This window comes from Panthera tigris, chromosome A2 (assembly GCF_018350195.1).
Source record: "Panthera tigris isolate Pti1 chromosome A2, P.tigris_Pti1_mat1.1, whole genome shotgun sequence".
Lineage (NCBI taxonomy): Eukaryota > Metazoa > Chordata > Mammalia > Carnivora > Felidae > Panthera > Panthera tigris.
Window position 1 is genome coordinate 164554743 of NC_056661.1, and position 19603 is coordinate 164574345.

The window sequence follows — 19603 nt, forward strand, 5'->3', positions numbered from 1 at the left end:
CACTCGCTTCCCGCCTGCGGCTGCCTCGGAAGGACCCCTGGAGCCCGCGCCCGTGAGCGCTGAGCCGTGGCTCCCAGGCCTTCAGACCATCTCCCAGATCGGAGGGCTGATGCCACGCGCCTTGTGTATCGGAAGGACGAGACACGCCAGCCTGCAGGGGGCAGCAAGAGGGGCGATAGTGTGCAAGTGAGGCCAGCGAGGTGCCCGGCGTCCCGGGCCACAGAGAGGAAGCCCCTGGTGTATAGTTGGTGCAGGTGCCATATATTCGTTTCTCTCAGCCCTGCCTGGAGCCTGAGAGTCCGAGATCGGGGTGCCAGGAAGGTCGGGTCCGGTGAGCACTGTGTTTCTTGTTCCACCCCCTGCCTTCTCTCTGTGTCCTCCCACAGCGAGGGAGCTCAGGCGCCTCTTTCTCTCCACATGAGGGCACCAGTCCCTTCACGGGGCCCCACCCTCCTGACCTCACCTGACCCCAATGGCCTTCCCACGGCCTCACCCCCGCATACTGTCACACGGGGGCTCGGGGCTTTGACCTAGGAAGGAATTCTCAATTTGGGGGGCAGGGGACACAGACATTCCGTCCACAGCACCTGGTAAAACAATTCTCTTAATTTTTTTTTGTTTTTTGAGAGGGAGAAGGAAGAGGGGGAGGGGCAGAGAGAGAAGGAGACACAGAATCCAAAGCAGGCTCCGGGCTCCGAGCCGTCGGCACAGAGCCCGACGCGGGGCCCCAACCCACGAGCCGTGAGATCATGACCTGAGCCGCAGCCGGACGCTTGACCCCCTGAGCCACCCAGGTGCCCCAATACTGAGCCTTTCCTGCGGATCTTCGGTCGGCATGGCCAGTATCCAAGGAGGTCCCTGAGTGGAGGGGCACGAGCTCTGTGAAGGCACAGCATTGTCCCCACCACCGTCCCACTCCGACAGCACTTGATATCAGCCTGCCACACGGACCTGCCTGTTGACAGAATTCTCCCTTTTCAGCTGGGCTTGATTGGACTGGACTCTACATCTTGTGGAAGGGGCCAGGGTTTTAGTCGCAAACGGTTAACTAAATGCGGGCTCTTTTGACCCCTGAACGCCCCACCCCCCACGCACACAGTGGGGCCAGTGGCTGCCTGACTCCTCTAACAGCCAGGGATCCAGTGGCTTCCCCTGTGAACCCTGTTATGGGCGTTTCCCCACCTTAGGAGGGGTGACCTGAGAGCCATCTGGAGTTCACACTGAGCTCTGGGGTGGGTAAAATTGGAATTACAGAAGCCCGGATGGTTTGTATTCGGATGGAAAGGCGGCATATTCTAGCCAACAGAACTCAGGCACCCCTTGCCCCATTGTACTGTCTCCCAAATCAGAGGCATGAGTTGGTGACCCCGCCGGACTCCCGCCCTATTGTGGTGAACCCGACATGTCTTCATGCAGGGAGCAGAGAAGCAAGGGTATCCGTCAGACCCGGCGTGTCGCTGACAAATAATGCCACGTGTTCCCCTGTCCCATCCCGGCAGTGCTGTTCCGCCCGAAGAGGGAGCACAGAGCAGCAGTGACGCAGAGCAGAACCCACCCAGCACCTTTTCTGCACCTTTTCCAGGGACTTCCCTTTCCCCACCGCTGGGCCACGGCCAACATTCATCAGCCTTCCCCACCCGTGTCTTTGCCCTTGGGCACGCTGCCTCCTGGCATGGCTTCCAGGAATTTCTGTCCTGCTCCTTGTCCCATCCCTTGCCCCTCCCAGCTTGATAATCGGGAGGCACTTGGAGGAACAAGAAGGGGGTAGGGTTCCTGGAGAAGGAATGGCACCCCAGTTACCTCTGGGCCTTCGTGCAGCAACTGAGGCGCTGTCCCCGCAGGAAGGTTTACTCACACCTGGTCTTCTTTGCTTCCCAGGCTGGATGTGAAAACCCCAGCATTTCCCTGCACGTCATTGGCTTAAATGGACCCACCCACGATCTGGAGATGATGCCACCCGATGACCCACGGATGAGGTTTGCTTCCTTGTTTCTACTATGTGAAAAAAGTAAGATGAACGTTCATTTACGTGGTCTCTCCAGATTTATTTTACTGCTCTCTTAAACATCCAAGAAAAAGGTACACTGTCCAAAGCTTTGCTTACTGCCTCATGATTCACTTTTCTGGAAAGGAATAGGAGTCCAACCAGTACCACTATTTCTTTCCTTAGTCAGGAGCAGACTGCTCTCCCTGGGGGGCTGGGCTCCTCGGGAAGGGGCCTGTCAGGTCAGCCGCAAGACTCCAGCCGGGGCACGTCTCACACAGGCAGACGCTGGAGAACATCCATTGGATGAACGGATGTAGCCTTAACCAAGAAAATCCACATAATCAGACTTTCTGTAGATGGTGCCCCGTTTAAGAGATAACTTTAGAACGATGGCGTACTTTGGCAGCTCGAGGAGCTGGTGGTAAACCCTGCTCTAGTAACCCACTTCTCCTGGTTGGTAAGATAACCTGTGTAGGTGTTGGAGCATATTGACAAAGGTAACTGGCCTGTTATCATTACCGTCTGGTTTGGGTAGATTTTTTTTTTTTTTCTTTTAATCAAAACTGCTGAGTAGGGTCTATCTAAGTGAAGTGGTCTGAGTATCACCAAAGTTTGAACAGCCTGGGGACTGAATAGACTTCCGGAACCCCCCATATCAGCGGTAAGCTTCTCTATGGGGGATGTTGATGGGAGACTGAAAAAAAGGGGAGCCCACCGTACAGACACCAGGCCCGCTCGCCGATAGATCTCCGTAAGTCTAGATATGGGCCCAGTGAAGCCAAGAACGATTCATTCTGAGACTCAGAGGACACCCACCCCAAATTTTCCATAACCTCTAGCCCAGGCCTTTACTATCCAGTTACAGAACTCCACATTATTAGTCGTTTCTGGCAGCTTCTGGAAGGACAGGAGCTGTGGCCCCATCCGCTCCGACGCCTCCACAGGCCTTACCCAGGGCTGGGCGCTCTGGCACTGGGTACTGCTGGTGTTCTGTGGATGGTGTGGTCCTCTCCTGCGGTGACTTCCTTAGCAAGACCCTCAGAAGCGTGAGCCTGTGGAAAATTCCACAGAGATTCTTTTAACACTTTCTTCTCCGTGGATAATAAAATGCTGTGAGGTCCTCAGGTACACAGACCAAGCACAGAATTCTGGGCTCTATAAATGGCTCCTCGCGGCCTCTCTCCCTGCCCAGGATTGATCTCCTCAGTCATATCAGAGGGCCGCAATGTCCCCAGAGGCTAATGAAGCTGACCCCCGAGCCACCGGTGCCTGGAGTCCCAGAGCCCTTGGTATATGCTGGTCAGGGGGGAGGGGTGGGGGTGTTGAACTGATCTGTCTCATGTGCTTCTGCTGGGGTAGAAGAAAAGTTCCGGTCATCGCTCCGCCTCCTCTCCTGAAGATCCAATATTTCATTGTTTTCCTTTCAGCCCCCATCCCTGCCAAGCCTCCCGGGGCCTGGTCCAGCAAACTCACTGAATTAATATGGAAAGTCACCTGGAAAATTTAAGCCATCTGTTTGAGTTAATTGAAAATCTCATTTGGTCAATTTGGTGATGCTGTTTCCACAGGCCTGATTACCTTCAAGGACAATGAAAAATTAGCCTCAGTCGGGGCTTGAAGTTCAGACGCTGGCTTCAGGTTGTCTGCTCTGATTTCCTAGGCTAAATGCAATCCCGTGCCTCACGTGCAGCAGAAATCTGTAATGTGCAAACGTCACGCTGTCTCATTCTCTCTCTCTGTCACACGGCCTTGAGATTTTTTCTAAAGAGAGCACAGGTATATCAGAAATCGTAGAATAAATTGTGAGCGAATATTTATCGGGCATTTAGTTCACCAGCCGTTAGCGTGAACGCCGCAAGCATGGTGGGGAACGAGACGTGGAGCGGATGATGTAGGGCCCGGGGTGTAGACTGAACAAATCGTCACAAGCGAGTGGATAACTGCAGGCGTGCGAAGGGCCACCAAGCACGTGGGGTGTGGAGGAGGGGCCGAGCTACTGTGCGGGGTGACCGTGTCTCTCCCAACCTCAGCGCTACGACACGTGGGGCCTGGTGACTCTTTGCTGTGGGGGGCACTGCGGAGTGTTTAGCAGGGCCCCAGCCCCACCCATCAGACACCAGTAGCACCCCACCCTCAGTTGCGACAGTCCCCCGTCTTTGCCAAATGTCCCCACATGGAGAACCACTGGTTCAGAGTGAAGGATCTCGAGCCAACGCCTGCATTCAAATCCGAGTCCTGGGACCCTGGGGAAGGTACGCAGATACGCTGCCTCAGTTTCCCCATCTGTAGAATGGAGATAAACACTGCTGATAGAAGTGGTTGTAAAAACCAAATGAAACAGTGCAGGTGGCACAGGGCTGGCCATACGGTCACCCCATCTTGTGGCGTGGTCAGTACTTCCTGTGGACTTGCTGGCAACTTTCCCTTTCAGAACTCAGCCTGACCTGTCCCCACAACCCTGCGTCTCTGCATGAACTGGTCAGGTCGCAGTTCTCCGGGCAAAGTAAACGAATGTGTGTCGAAGACATTATTTAACTCCTTAGCTAAGAAGGGAGCCAGTGAGGTGTTAGGACCAGTCTTGCTGGCATCGGCAAAGCTAGGTCTGTGTGATCGGTGTAACAGAGAAGTGTGGGGGCAGGTTTGCTGGGTAACGGGTCTAGCAGGGCCCTGAACTGTGACCTTGGGGGATAGCTGGTCCACCTGCAAAAACCCAGGAGGGAAGTCTGCCCGGGCAGAGTCCCCAGTTGCCTCAGAGGCCGAGCCCGGGGTTATGCTGGAAGAATACTGCTAGATCCTGTTCCCTCTTTCCAGGTTTCAAATGCATTTTCTGAGAATCTCTAAATGACGTCACCAACTGGACACAGAACAGATGCCCCGATCTCCTTCCAAAATCCTACTGCCCGCGCAGTCTGGCCGCCTTGGGTCCCCGTGTGCTCAGGCCTCTGACTTTCCTGGGGGATCTTCCCCTGGAGGGCCCGGCGTCAGAGGGCGTCCCCTCCCTCCCATCTCCTGGTGACCCCAGCTGAGGCTCTCCGGGACCACAGGCTTCCAGGCCCTCCCCGCCCCTCCTGCCCAGCCCAGAAAGCCGTGAGCTATGTCAGACCGCCTGTTCCCTCTGCTGGCCTGCTGGTGCCTGGCTGTGCTTACATTCTTTTGTTCCCTTAAAATCATTAGCTGCTGAGGTCTGTTCTTCCGCAATGTTGACATATTCCAGGCCCTTCTGCTAGAAACATGCTCTGGGCGAGTAGCGGCAGGCAGGTACAGCTCACCAGACAGCCGGGGGCCGAAAACAGCTTCTACGTCAAGAAAGCCACCTGTCGTCTTTCTTCTTCCCAGGACCCAACCCTACCTGCCCACGCTAGAGCCACTGCACAGCTTTATCCCGCCTCTCGGCACCCCTCCTCAGATATGCTGGGCTCGCCCCCTTCTTAGGGTGCTTGCACCTGTGCTCCGTCTGCCTGGAAAGTTCCCCCGCATGGCTGAGGGGAGCACCCATGCACTGTCAGTCGCGATCAAAGCGTTCCTTCCTGAGCACTTCCCTAACAGCCGAGCCTGAGTCACAGCCCCACTCCCTCCTCACCCGGCCTTACTTTCCTTCCTAGGGTCATCCCAGCAGGATATTCTGTGTGCTGTGTTCACCAAGCCCTTTCCCTGCCCAACAGCTGGAAGGAAGGTCCGCGAGCAGGGACTTGGGTCTGTTTTGTGCAACACCCGCCCTCCCCTCCAGAGTAGTGCCTGCAACACAGGACAAGCTCAGGAAACCTTTGTTGAATGGGCCAGCAAGCTGAACAGGTAGCCAGTAAAATCCTACATTGATAGGATCCTTGAAGAATGAGAGTTCTTTGGTTTTCTGGAACCTTTCTAAGAACCAAACCTTTAGAAATGTGTAGGCATTGGTGACATCGTGCCATTTCCACTATAGGATGCTGTTGGGGAGGCAGAACTTCAGCCGGGACTCCTTAACAAAAAGAAGGATTAACAAAAGGAAATCAGTTCATTAATGCGCATGGAGCCCGTCTTCAAAAAGCTCACCGAAAAGTGACTCAAAGCAGCAATTCAGAACTGCCACCCCTGTAGCATCTTCAGCCAGGAACAGCAAATTTGCAGGGAATTAGCCGGACGAAGGGGAGCAGTTTTAGGTATTCGAGGACAGCAGATCATGGGAGGCAACTCCCAGAGGAAGGTCTATTTGCAGATTCCGCTGGTGCATCTCTGCGCTAAGAGTCTGTCTCCAGCCCAAGGAGAACGTGTCTCCTGCCTTTTTTCTGGGCTTGCTCCTTCTTCATTGCTTTCAGCTCAAAATAATTTGTATGTCAAAAAGGCATATCTTGAGGCAACATGTTCTGGCTTTCTTCAACTAGTCTAGGAAAGGTAAAAGTAAGAAACCTACCATGTGGAGGGTTTTAGGGAGGAAGGAAGGATACCCACATCCTCCAAGGACCTAGGTGGGGAGAGACAACAAAGAAATATATCCTATTATAAAAATTAAGTGCCACAGAGTAGGCATTCTTTTTTTTTTTTTTAAGTTTATTTATTTTGAGAGAGAGAGTGCAAGCGGAAGGAGGGGCAGAGAGAGAGAATCCCAAGCAGACTCTGAGCTGTCAGTGCAGAACCCAGTGTGGGCCTTGAACCCGCGAACCATGAGATCATGACCTGAGCTGAAATCAAGATTCGGTTGCTCAATCGACTGAGCCACCCAGGCGTCCTGACGTTGATTCTTTTAAGAGTTTTGCCAAAGGATGGAGAAATCCTCTCCAGGGAGGAGGGTCGGGAGGTGGAGGGGTCGGAGGTGTGGGCAGGATTTGGGATATTCCAGGATCCAGTCTTTAAGAGAAGTAAGGGAGCACAGGGGTCCCAGCATAGAGCGGGGAGCCCTAAAGCATCATCAGTCATGTGTTGTGGTTTGAACTGTAAAGCTGTGACCTCAGGGCTACGTATATTCTTTGCTCCTTCCAAACCGGACTTCTGGATTTGCTGGTGGGTTTTCACTCTTGCTTTTCCTTCTGCCCGTCTCCCCGGGAACAAGGATGTGGGCTTATAGCACGTACAGGACAGTGGCTGGGTCCAGGACAGCCCTAAAGGCTTTTGCAAGCTGTACACGTCTGAAGTAGCTCCTAGTGCCCCCGTTCCCCAGATGTGAAGACTGAGAAATGCAGAGTTTAAGGAAGGTGTCTGAATCCACACAGAGTGTGGAAGGGGGTGCTGGGCCTCAAGCCAGGCGGGCTGGACAGCCTCACCTCCCTGAACAGCCTCCAGAGAGGTATGGAACATTCTGGAAGGTCCACTAGTCACTTTCAGCAGGCTGGTCAAGGAGCCACCAGGAGGAAGAAACGACACTTCATCTGTTAGCTGTCTGTCATTTACACCACCCATTTCCAGATTCCTCTTGTTGTTTGCCTGCTAACCAGCCTGACCTCCCCTCCAACAGTTCTCAGATACAGGGAAGATTGAGTCTGGGCTTCCGGATCCTTCCAGTTGGCCAACACTTACTGACCCTGGTTTTGTGCCGCACGCTGTGTTAGGCACCCGGATGGCCTCTCCCATCGTGTCACCCACAGTCCAGAAAGCGGGACAGCTCGTGGTCCACGGCCAAAATGAAGTGTGGTGGGAGCCACGACACGCGAGGTGGGAGGGACAGCCGCCCACAACGCGGCCCTCGGCCGCAGGACTCCCTGGGCCAAATTTGAGGCCGTCTTTTAAGACGTTTACGTCAAAGGTAATTAGGGACCATGACCCCGCGGAGGCAGGGCTAAGGGAAGGGCAGCGGCGCCTTGACAAGCTGAGCTGTGTCCTGTGGGTGGAGACCTAGATGGAAATCATTACGCACCGCCTGCCCCGTGGTTTTTACCATTCCCCCCCGCCCCCCGACCGAAACCCAGCTGCTCTGATCCAACAAACGCGGCTGTGTCGTGCTGGTTTCCTGGGGCCTTCCCAGGGCTGCGGGGCTGGGTGTTGAGCTAAGACGCAGCAGAGACCCGCAGGACCTTTTCGAAGCCTTGTTGCACTGTGCCGATACGTGTTTTTATTCTCCTCCGAATATCCATTCGGCCGTGGCACAGCCGGCGGCCTGTGCGCTCTTCCTGATTGCCAGACGGCCGCGGGCTGTCACACAATTGCACCGTGAGAAGGAGCCCAGTGGGTCCCTGACGCACGTGGGCGGGGACGCGGGTTCGCAAAAGGCTCCAAGGCGTCTTGCTTTCCTTGCGTTTTCTTCTACTTGAGCTCGTTCGTTCATTCATCTTTGACCTCCAGTTCCAAGGACTTAGATGGGCTTAGCTCATGGAATCCCACCGCTGGTCTGTGCGAGGCCTCACTCTCTTTATTTCATTGTTCTTTTCAGGGAGTCCCTACTCCGGGCTCTCCTCGCCGCATAGACACCTATGTTTCTTGGTCAGTTTCTGGCTTTTTGTTTGCTGAAATCAACTACTTTGTTCAATGCATTTTTCTTTAAATTGTTTTTTTTCCTGATTGTTTTTAACTTAATTCCACTATAGTTAACATGCAGTGTTATGTCAGTTTCGGGTGTGCAGTATGCTGATTCAGCACTTCTGTACATTACGCGGTGTTCATCAGTATCAGTTACTCTTTTTTTCTTAAGTTTATCTATTTATTTTGAGAGAGCGAGAGAGAGAAAGCACGCATGGGGGAGGGGCAGAGAGAGAGGGGGACAGAGAGAATCCCAAGCAGGTTCTGCTCTGCCAGTGCAGGGCTGGATGCGGGGCTCAGCCTCACGAACCAAGAGATCATGACCTGAGCCAAAGCCGAGAGGCGGACGCTTAACTGACTGAGCCACCCAGGCGCCCCAATAGAAGTGTCCTCTTAATGCCCGTGACCTATTTCACTCATAACCCTGCCCACCTCCCCTCTGGTGACCACCAGGTCTCTATAGTTAAGAGGCTGTTTCTTGGTTTGTCTCTTTCTCTGTCTCTCTTTTCCCCTTTGCTCATTTGTTTTGCTTCTTAAATTCCACCTGTGAGTGTGAACTCCTGTGGTATTTGCCTTTCTCTGACTTATTTCACTTAGCATTGATACTGTAGCTCACCCATATCATTGCAAATGGCAAGATTTCATGCTTTTTTTGGCTGGATGACCGTCCACTGTATATCTATACCTCATCTTCTTTATCCACTCATCAGTCAGTGGACCTTTGGGCTCTTTCCATACTTTGGCTATTGCAAACAACGCTGCAGTAAACATGGAGGTGTATGTACCCCTTTGAATTAGTGTTTTTATATTCTTTGGGCAAATGCCCAGTTGTGCAATTACTGGATCCTAGGGTAGTTCTATTTTTAACTTTTTGAGGAAGCTCCATAGTGTTTTCCAGAGTGACTGCACCAGTTTGCAATCCCACCAACAGTGCATGAGGGTTTCTTTTTCACCACATGCTCACCAACACCTGTTGTTCCTTGTGTTGTTGATTTTAGCCACTCTGGCAGGTGTGAGGTGGTATCTCAGTGTGGTTTTGATTTGTATTCCCCTGATGATGAGTGACGTTGAGCATCTTTTCATGTGTCTGCTGGCCATCTGGGTGTCTTCTTTGGAGAAGTGTCTGCTCCTGTCTTCTGCCCATTTTTTAGTGGGATCATTTGTTTCTTGGTTGTTGAGTAATATCAGTTCTTTATATATTTTGGATACTAACCCTTTATTGTCTATGTCATTTGCAAATATCTTCTCCCATTCCATAGGCTGTCATTGAGTTTTCTTGGTCGGTTCCTTTGCTGTCCAGAAGGTTTTCATTTGGATGTAGTCCCAGTAGTTTATTTTTGCTTTTGTTTCCCTTGCCTCCGGAGAACTGTCTATGAAGATGCTGCTATGGCCAGTGTCAGAGACATTACTACATAGGCACCTATTTAAACGTATTTGAGTCCCCCTTCTCTCCATTAATGTTAGTAAAACGTGTGTTGCTGTTTACACAAGTGACATTGTGATGTACATAGATACAGATACATAATAAACTTCTGTGTGTGTGTGTGTGTGTGTGTGTAGACCGTTTCCCCTCTTTTTCACTCAGCAGTATGTAAAGACCTAGCATATTTCTGTGTGTACATGCAGCTCTCTGCTTCTAACTGTGCACGTGGTCTAGATTTCTGCAAACCCTCGGGGCTTACATTCTCAGGGCCTCCTCTGCCACCAGGTGCCTCTTCCACACATGACTACCCATGATAAGCCCATGCCAACCAGCTAGGAAACGGAGCCTTCTTTCTGCTCCATCTCTATAAAATAGGGACTCGTTGGGAGATTGGTATAGTGAATCCAATATAAACCTTGACTGAGAATTAGGGGGAAGACAGAGGTCATCAGAGCAATGCAAACATCACACAATAACAAGGTCCTCGTTACTGGTGACCTCAGCCCCAGCCCCGTCAACAGCTATACTGCTGTACCACCATTGTCTCACCCCCGTCACCATCACCACTGTCACCGCCGTCACCGTAACCTTCACCCCCACCACCTCCATCACTTGCCTCTACGTCTCCTATTCTATAAATCCCTTCACGTTCAAAGCATATCGACTTGAACAAGGACTCCACGGTCCCTAAACTGGCACCTCTCTCACCTCCTTCTCCCTTATCCTGACAGTGATCCTACATTATAACCAGCCCCTAAGATGGAAGGGAAAGGTTCCCCCATTGAAAGTGAAATCGTGGAAATCTACATCAAATAGTAATCTGTCTTGGAGCCACATCGCTTTCATATTCTGCAAAATGCAATTTGCCTGCAGATATTTTTATACAACCGTGTGACTCCTCTGAGGACCCGCTCAGATACGGAGCCAGACCCTTCATCACAGGCAGCATTTGGTATCTGGTGTTTCCGTTTGCTCAACAATGTCTTCTATTTAAAAACATCACTTTTTAAAAATTTCTCCCAAAATATTTTTTCTTCTCCGCCTTTATTCATGGAATGAACATCGCTGAGAAAATGCCAGAGTTAATTGCAGGCTCTTTATTTCGCGAGACAAACAGACTTTCTGTTCCCTTGCCCTTTGTTGCCCACAACTGTGAGAACCTTTGCCAGAATTTGGAATACCACAAAGTGACACAGCACATTAATCCCTGGGAGAGAGACAGTGCCCTGTTAATATTTTATGGCAAACAAATGGACTAATAAAAAATTCATATACTTCTCACCAGGAAGAGTCCGTGTGTTTTGATCTGAAGGCACCTTTGGCTGCAGATTTTTGGGAAGCTGGCCGTGTCTTCTCAGCGAACTTGTGCTTTTCACCACGCCCTCCACCCCCATCCCCCGGGCAGACCCATGACCTCCTTACAGTAGGGCAGTCCTTACCCCTCACTGAAATGAGGGGTTGTCTGTCTCCCCACAAACCGAGCCCCCCTACGACGAGGGTTTGGCTCTCTATACTGCCAGCACCTGGGACCGTGTCTGCACAATGCTAAACCCTAACCAAATGCTCTTGGAATGAACAAATGTTATTCGTTGGCAGATAAAGTACTTTAGAATAACGAGAAAACTGGTAGCATTTCTTCTAGGAACCTTTACTTCCTATTAATGTTTTGGTGTCATGTTCTTTTTAAAATGCAATTTCTGGGGCACCTGGGTGGCTCAGTCGGCTAAGCGTCTGACTCTTGATTTCAGCTCAGGTCATGATCTCGCGGTTTGTGGGCTTGAACCTTGCATCAGGCTCTGCAGTGACGATGCGGAACCTACTGGGGATTCTTTCTCTCTCCCTCTCTCTCTCTGCCTGTGCTTTCTTTCTCTCTCTCTCTCAAAATAAGTTTTTAAAAAACGCAGTGTCTAAGATTCTCAAAGTACGATCATCTGCTTTCTGTGATTATCAGAATGTTTCAGTATCTCTCTTCATCTCGGCACTGGATCAATCCTTGTGTCTTTCAAAGTCCTGCTCTGTCTCGTCTGCTTACATCATTGTGCTTTAAACCCTGTTTTCTCCTCTCTTTTTACTGCAACCAACTTCTCTTTATTCCAAAACACCTTATCTGCCTGCCAATACGTTTATTCACCCAGAGAACGTTTAGTAAAGGCAGATGTGGAGATGGAGATCTGTCATTCAGTGGCTCTCGGAGGTGTTCTCTGTGGTCTCCTGCTCACCAGCATGTCACGTGGCTCACTTAGATCGTGGTTCTCAAACTCAAACACCACTGGAATTATCTGGGGGCCTCGTTCAGCCATAGACTGCTCAGCCCCGCCCACAGTGTTTTGGACTCAGTGGGTCTGGGTCGAGGCCTGAGAATTTGTATTCCCAGCCTTCCCAGTGCTGCTGGTCTGGGGATCACACTTTGAGGACCGCTAACTTGGATAATCAAGCGTGGGTGCGGAGACTGTTTCTGCTACTGCCTTTGCCCCCTGCGGCGGAGGCATTGGCTGCTTCTGCCACAGAAGCCCCGTGTCGCCATTGCTGTCCGCTGCTGTCTCTGGGCGGGCCAGCCTCCCGGGAGTGTGGTTGCTGCAGGGGGCGTGCTCTGCAACTCTGAGCCGGTGCGCACGGGACCCTGGAGACAGGCTCCCCGTCTCTGTCTGTGCTTCCTTCCAGGCGCAACAGAACGGAGTTGAAGGCACCTTTGGCTAGAGATTTGCGGGAATGGGGTGATGTTGATGTGCAACCCGGATTCATTGCCTGCACCGACACAAACAGGCCCCGTGGAGAGGCCAAGGCCAAGGGGGCTCAGAGTTCTCTGGGCACGCAGGCCTGCGTAACCTACGGCTATCCCATCACACAAAGTCAAGTCGCATTACTGTTGCTTCACTGACGTTGACTTTCTTTCCCATTATAATGTCCTTCTGGATTCTCCTCGGTCAGTGCCTCCTCTCTCCTCTCGTGAGGCAGTGTGACTCAAGTCGTGAGGATTTTACTGGTTTCTTCTGTAGGTACCTGAGCCTTGGTACTGGATCACAACTAATATGAGGCCTGCCCTTTGCAGTGCCACAAGGAGCTCCGGGCCCGGCTAGTTGTCAAGAAGAATTGGTAATACACAGCAATTGAGATCAGATGGCACAGACCACAGGTTCAAGGAGGGAGGGGTGACGGTGGCCTCGTGGAGGATTCTGGGGGAGTCCCTTCCCGACCCTGTTTTCAGCATCTGTAGTTGGGCCAGTGGTGCCCATAAACTGTGAGCAGAAGCAGGCAGTCTGGGACTTCTCATCTGGGGAAGACGGGCGTGGGGGTTCCTACTGTTGTGCATTGTCTGTGAGCTACACAGCCCTAATGCGGAAATCTCTGTCCGGCGTAAACAGCACACAGCCTAGGGCCCTCAGCACCTCTGCAGAGGGAGCACAGCAAAAACACAGTGGACGCGCCATTCTCCTGGGAAAAGAGGTCTTGAGGGGGGACACATCGGGGACACAAGTCAGCCAGGCCCCCAGGCTGGCCCCAAACACAGCTGTGGGGTCACCTGCCTGTGGACAGCCTCATAAAGGCCCCTGTTCTATAAAATTCAGAAATCACAGAAGCTTCTCCTAGCAAAGCCCCCAAGAGAACTCAGCACATCAGAGCAATAGCTCTTGAGTATGGTTTCAAAAGAAGGAAAACTTCCTCCAGGATGTTTGGTCCTTTTTTTCTTTTGAGAAGGACAGGGGACAAAATATGTATTCAGTTTGTTTATGTATGTTCTAATTAAAACTGTTCTGTTTGGGGAATAATTCGGCTGAGATCTTGAACGCCGTGAAGCCCTCTCCTGTCTCAACGTGTCTGCCCCCGCCGGGCCGGGCCAGTTTGAGTCGCGAGCTGGACAGCTCCCTGCTCCGGCCGCACTGGGGCCTCGCTGGACAAAAGAGAGAAACGCTTTCTGGATTCTGCAGACACGGTTTCTGCCTCACGCAGAAGTGTTCTGTCCTTGATAGGCCCCCTCTTGCCCGCTTTTCTTGTAATGTCGATTCATTGCTTCGGGAGCTTAAAAAAACACTCATTCTTGCACATCAGTGTGGCCAGAAGCACCCAGAGGAGTCGTGCCCACGTGCCTCCCGAGGGCAGGCGCCTCTCCCTACGTCCCCACGGTTACTCGTCGACAGACCCAGCCTCGTCCAGGTCACTCAGTGTTTGTCGACAACTCCGTGCGGTTATCTTTTCTTAATTTTTATTTAGTTGTAACTTTCCATTTCCTTTTAATCAAAATGCTCCATACTAATGCTTAGAAGTAAAACCATGCAGAAGGGGTTACAGGGAACAACAGTCCCTCCCCACTCACCCAGCCCTAGATGGAGATGACTTTAACTCCTTGTATGGTTTTCCCCAACAGTAACCCTTGCGTCGTTAAATAATATGCTTATATATTTCATTTTTTATTTACTTGTTTTTTATTAATTTATATTAATCAGTTTTATTTGTTTTTATTTATGCATTATTTCTTAGGATACACAAGAAATGTGCATACCCCACCCCATGCCCTCCCATCTTCTCATTTATGTGCCTTTTAATTTCCTCTGTTGGTTACCTTTATTTTATTTTATTTTTTTTAATGTTTATTCATTTTTGAGAGAGCGTGCATGCGTGGGGGAGGGGCAGAGGGAGGACAACACAGAATCCGAAGCAGGCTCCAGGCTCTGAGCTGTCAGCACAGAGCCCGACACAGGGCTCGAACCCACGAGCTGTGAGATCATGACCTGAGCCAAAGTCGGATGCTGAACTGACTGAGCCACCCAGGCGCCCCTGTTGGTTACCTTTAGAAACTTAAATAATATTCTTACCAGTTTCTTCTGTATTGTGTTAACTATAAACAAGAATTCGCACCTCCCCAGTTTGAAAGATGAAGATATGGGTCCTGTCCTTTCCTCCAGGTCCCTCTCTGTCCCTGTCTCTCCCCTAGAAACTCTGTCATCATTTTGTTAACGTTTCCGTCACTGAGATTGGTGGCATTTGCATTCTGTCCCGTGACCATAACTAAATCTTACTACTACTCTGTACGTTGATTCTAAGAAGTTAAAATCAATAAATAGCACTGACTTTATCATAAGTAATTGTCTTTCATGCTAGAGGTGTGATGGGACTGTGTGTCTTTTTGTTCAGCGTTTTTTCCTGGAGTTTTAAATTACTTTGGTTTTAACGTGAACCATTTGATTTTTTTCTTACTCTCATTCCTGTCCTCCCAAACTGCATTAGGTATTCTGCTGTATTTCCCTGTTCCCTAAACCTGTCCTCGCAAGAACCCCCGCTGCCCACCCCAGTGTGGGCTGACTATTCTCTACCACGTCCTGGGACCTCCACTGCTGTCCCGAGTTGGAGCCACTGTTCTCTGGATCACATGCCACCTTCGTTGCTGATGACATTTTCATTAAATATTACATTATTATATACACTGGGGCACCTGGTGGTTCAGTCGGTTAAGCGTCGGACTCTTGACTTCAGCTCAGGTCATGATCTCACCGTTCGTGGGTTCGAGCCCTGCCTGGGGCTCTGTGCTGACAGTGCGGAGCCTGCTTGGGATTCTCTTTCTCTCTGTCTCTCTCTGTCTCTCTCTCTCTCTCTCTCTCTCTCTCGCACACACACACACACACACTCTCACTCTCACTGTCTAAATGAATAAACTTTAAAAATCAAATAAATAAATTACTACGTAAACTATTTTGTTCTTATATAAACCATCGTGATTTAAGGCCAGATTTTCTGTGGTCCGATCACCAGTGTGACTGTTCCATCAAGGAAAGACCTGTAGCTCTGGTCTCCCATTAACAAGTCTTGGCGTAAAATCTTCTTGAGAAACTTCCTTTTCAAAACCATCTTGGCTATTTTTTTCCATTTCTTCTTCCATGTGAACTTTAGAATTCTTTTACTAGATGATCTCTCTGCAAAAAAAAAAAAAAAAAAAAAAAAACCTATTGGTCTTTCTGTTGGAATTGAATTTATTCCTTTAAAAAACATTCAACATCCAGCACATGTGATGCACCTTGCAGGGGCTGACGATACAGGAAGGAACAAGGCAGATGTGGTCTCTGCCCTCAGGAAGCTTATGTGGAATCAATTCCAGCCTTCCCAAGTGGATTATCATTTTGAAAAGTTTTTTTTACCACATTTAGTTTCCTCTTCTGGAAACATAGTTTATATTCCTTTCCCTTTAATGTTTCTCTCTGTTTCATCATGTATGATGTGTCTTAACTTTTGTTCATAATCTTCTCTGAAACAGGCGCCTGGAGAGCTCAGTCAGTTTAGTGTCCAACTTTGGCCCACGTCATGATCTCATGGTTGGCGAGTTCAAGCCCCACATCAGGCTCTGTGCTGACAGCTCGGAGCCTGGAGCCTGCTTCAGATTCTGTGTCTCCCCCTCTCTCTGCCTCTCTCCTGCTTGTGCTCTGACTGTCTCTGTCTGTCTTTCAAAAATAAATAAACATTAAAAAAAACTTATAATCTTCTCTAAAAGATACGCTAAATGTTTGTAATTTAAGGAAATAGTCACCCAATATTTTTGTTTGTTTGTTTTACCATGTTTTGTCACATAATAATTATTTCTGATTGTTACTTCAAATTGGTTATCAAATCGATAGTTGTTTGGGACTAGTTACAGATGATTGATTTTCTGGATCATCTTCTTACATGCTAAACTTAAAAAAAAAAAAACATGTTTATTTATTTTGAGAGAGAGGGGGAGAGAGAGGGAATCCCAAGCAGGCTTCATGCTGTTAGCACAGAGCCCGACACCGGGCTCAATCTCACGAACCATGAGATCATGACCTGAGCCAAAACTAAGAGTCAGATGCTCACCCTTGGAGCCAGGCAGGCACCCCCATGCTAAGCTTTTAATTTTGAGTCTTTAATTTTTGATTCACTATGGGGTGTACTTAAGGACAAGATATCAGTCGTTAAAAACACACTGAAATTTAAATACCCCTTAGCCCTAGAACAGCAGAGAAATTTGCTATCAGCCTAAATTTTGACCCTTTGTCGAAACTTACTTCCTTATTAGTAGATTGTGGTGAGATTCCTTTCTTCTTAGGACTCAAAGATTCTATCAGAACATATTTAGGCATTTTACTAATCTCCCTGGCATGTGGAAAATCCTTTTAACCTGCGTGTTCAGATCCTGTTTTACCCACGGAGATGCCTCTTCTGTGAGTTTTGGAGATCATCCTGGTCCCGGCACTCTGGTTTCCCTGTGAGAAGTTCTTATGTCCTCAGAAGGGACGGTCCCCGCCCCTTCCTGTCGCCTCTGTGGCACCTTCCTCTGCCTTCTGGGAGAGCTTCCCCAGGTTTGCTCAGTTTCTCCTAGTCGGATTTCTCTCACTTTCAGGTTTGGTTTCCCTGCAGTCTTTCACCTCCTCCCCTCCATCTCACCCTGTATTTTTAGGGCTCCGTTCTGCCTTCACGTTTTCCGTGTGATCCCCTCTTTCCTTCCTTAGCGTTGCTTGATGACTCCGCCTCAGGAAGGAGACATCCACCCACGCAATCTGGCAGCAGATGGCGGCTGGGGGTTATTTTTGACTCTGAACTTTTGGGTGCTGCTTGAACCTTCTCCGATGAAATCGGAAGACAGAATCTAAACTGAATCCATCGTGCCTCTCTCTGCTGGCTGAGTTGAGAGTTTTCTTCTTTCTTCTGCCTTCTTTCGAATTTTTTTTTTTTTTTTTTGACATCTGAGTCAACAGGTGTCCATGAAAAGTCATGATTGTCGGCGACACCGAAGTAGCAAAGGTTTGACTTCCCACGTTTCTGGCTGGTACGAGCGTGGTGTTCCCGAGGAAGGATAGGACACTGGGGAGCAGGATTATGTCCTCCTTCTGCTCGGCGACTGCTGTCTCATAGAGGGAAGCAAAGGTGGACAAGCCATTGTGTGGTTTCACACACCTCCGTCGATTACGGATGCCGGAGATTTTCAGCACTCACTCCGGCGGTATTGTGATTTTGCGTCTTTTTTGTGTCTTTACAGGCACGTTGACACAAAGTTGGTAAAGACCTCCTCACATTTGCCAAGCAGATGCCTCTGTGTGCTGGAAATCTCCATGGGCTCATGCCGTCCACACTGACGAGGCCCTATGTGTGTGCCATATGGTCCAACCCTCATAACCAACAGCAGCTTGACAGAGCCATGACCTTGGACCTTGACACTAGCCCTACAGTCAGAATCTACCCATTTCTCCTGCATATAACGGTCAGGCAAACAGCTTTAAAGTTAGAGGAAAATGGAAAATATATAAGGAACCAGGAGAACCTTTCTACTTATGGGTCTCTTCTTAGGGAAAGTTTCAGAAATGGGCAAACATTGTGTTTTCCTTTCCATTAACCTATGGTGTCGCTATGAACCTCACGAAGCAAATAGTCATTCTTTCTAGAGTACTGCTTCTTTGTGAGGCTCTGTATCTCCTCGCCAGATGCTGCCAGCCTTTAAATTGCCCATCCTGAGCAATGCTTTATCTTTACGACTTGACTTGATTTTTTTTAAATACCCTGAGCTTATCTGGCATGAAGCCTAGTCATGGATACAATTCATGGGATTAGGAAACGTTGGTTCGAGACGAGATGTGGCTGTACAAGTAATGAGACTGCTGTGTGTGGTTCTGAGGGACACTCGGGCGGAAGGCTCCCAAGTGTTTGATGGACAGCAACACGATGGGAGATCCTGGAATTGCCAAAACGTGAAGGAGCACCACTTCCTTCTAGAAAGATATGTTATGGCATCTTTCTAGCGTCGTTAATAGTTGTTTCAAGAGTTCTAAAAAAATATTTCTCATTGCGTTTCATCACCATACAATCTCAAAGGGTGCCCTCAGTTTGTTTGAAATTCCTATCACACCAATGAGGAGCTGAGGATTCAAGTTCCATGGGCAGTGAGGTGTGGGAGCAAAGCCCTCAGGCATCTCTGAGGGACGCTGCACCTGCTCATTGGTCGGGGCCCCTGTGAGGATCCACACGACGAGGCAAAGCGGGTCCACGTGTAACTGACCTCATCTGCAGTGCAGTTATTTCTCCCTTTCCATGACATGTCTCATATTACAAACTGGGAAATTAAAGGGAAAGACTTTCAGACTTGGCCTGTATGAAGATTGTTGGTGCAAAAGAACATCACAAAACCTAGAAAGACACATAATAGGACGCATGAATGTCTCCACAAACGGAAACAAGAATGGGGTCCTCCCTCATTAGCACGGAGGCCGTGGGGAAAAAAAAATAGTCATTCCAGGAGATCTGACTTTTTCTTCCTTGATTTCATCCAGATGAAGTATGTTTGCTCATCACTGTGATGTCACACACACACACCCTCAATGCAAATGTCTGCATCCAAAAGGCCCCACAGTCCAGGAAAACACGAGTTTGCCACATGCGTCCCATGGCCCTTCAAGCTAGCAGTCTCTCTCCACCTTCTGTCAAACAGGGACCAAAGGATCATTCATGTTATAATTTAAAAATAAGAAGTATTATATGGAGAGCAAGGGCTGAGCACAGACCCTGAGTTATTTTTTTTTTAATTTGTTTAATGTTTATTTATTTTTGAGAGAGAGAGAGAGACACAGAGCACACGTGGAGGAGGGGGAGAGAGGGAGACACAGAATCCGAAGCAGGCTCTAGGCTCTGAGCTGTCAGCACAGAGCCCGACATGAGGCTCAAACCCACGAACCGTGAGATCGTGACCTGAGCCGAAGTTGGACACTTAACCCACTGAGCCACCCCAGTGCCCCGACCCTGAGTTGTTTTTAAGGGCCAAGCTAAATAAATGT

At 49.6% G+C, this 19603-nt stretch overlaps 1 protein-coding gene across 4 annotated transcripts in view; it reads left to right on the forward strand.

Annotated features, from left to right (window-relative positions):
- DPP6 (dipeptidyl peptidase like 6) overlaps positions 1–19603 on the forward strand; it is an 854635-nt gene that overhangs the window by 758900 nt on the left and 76132 nt on the right. For all 4 annotated transcript variants that reach the window (XM_042976118.1, XM_042976101.1, XM_042976107.1 and 1 more), the window contains exon 10: positions 1879–1976. In XM_042976118.1, coding sequence (XP_042832052.1) covers positions 1879–1976 — 98 coding nt within the window. The remainder of the gene's footprint in view (positions 1–1878; positions 1977–19603) is intronic.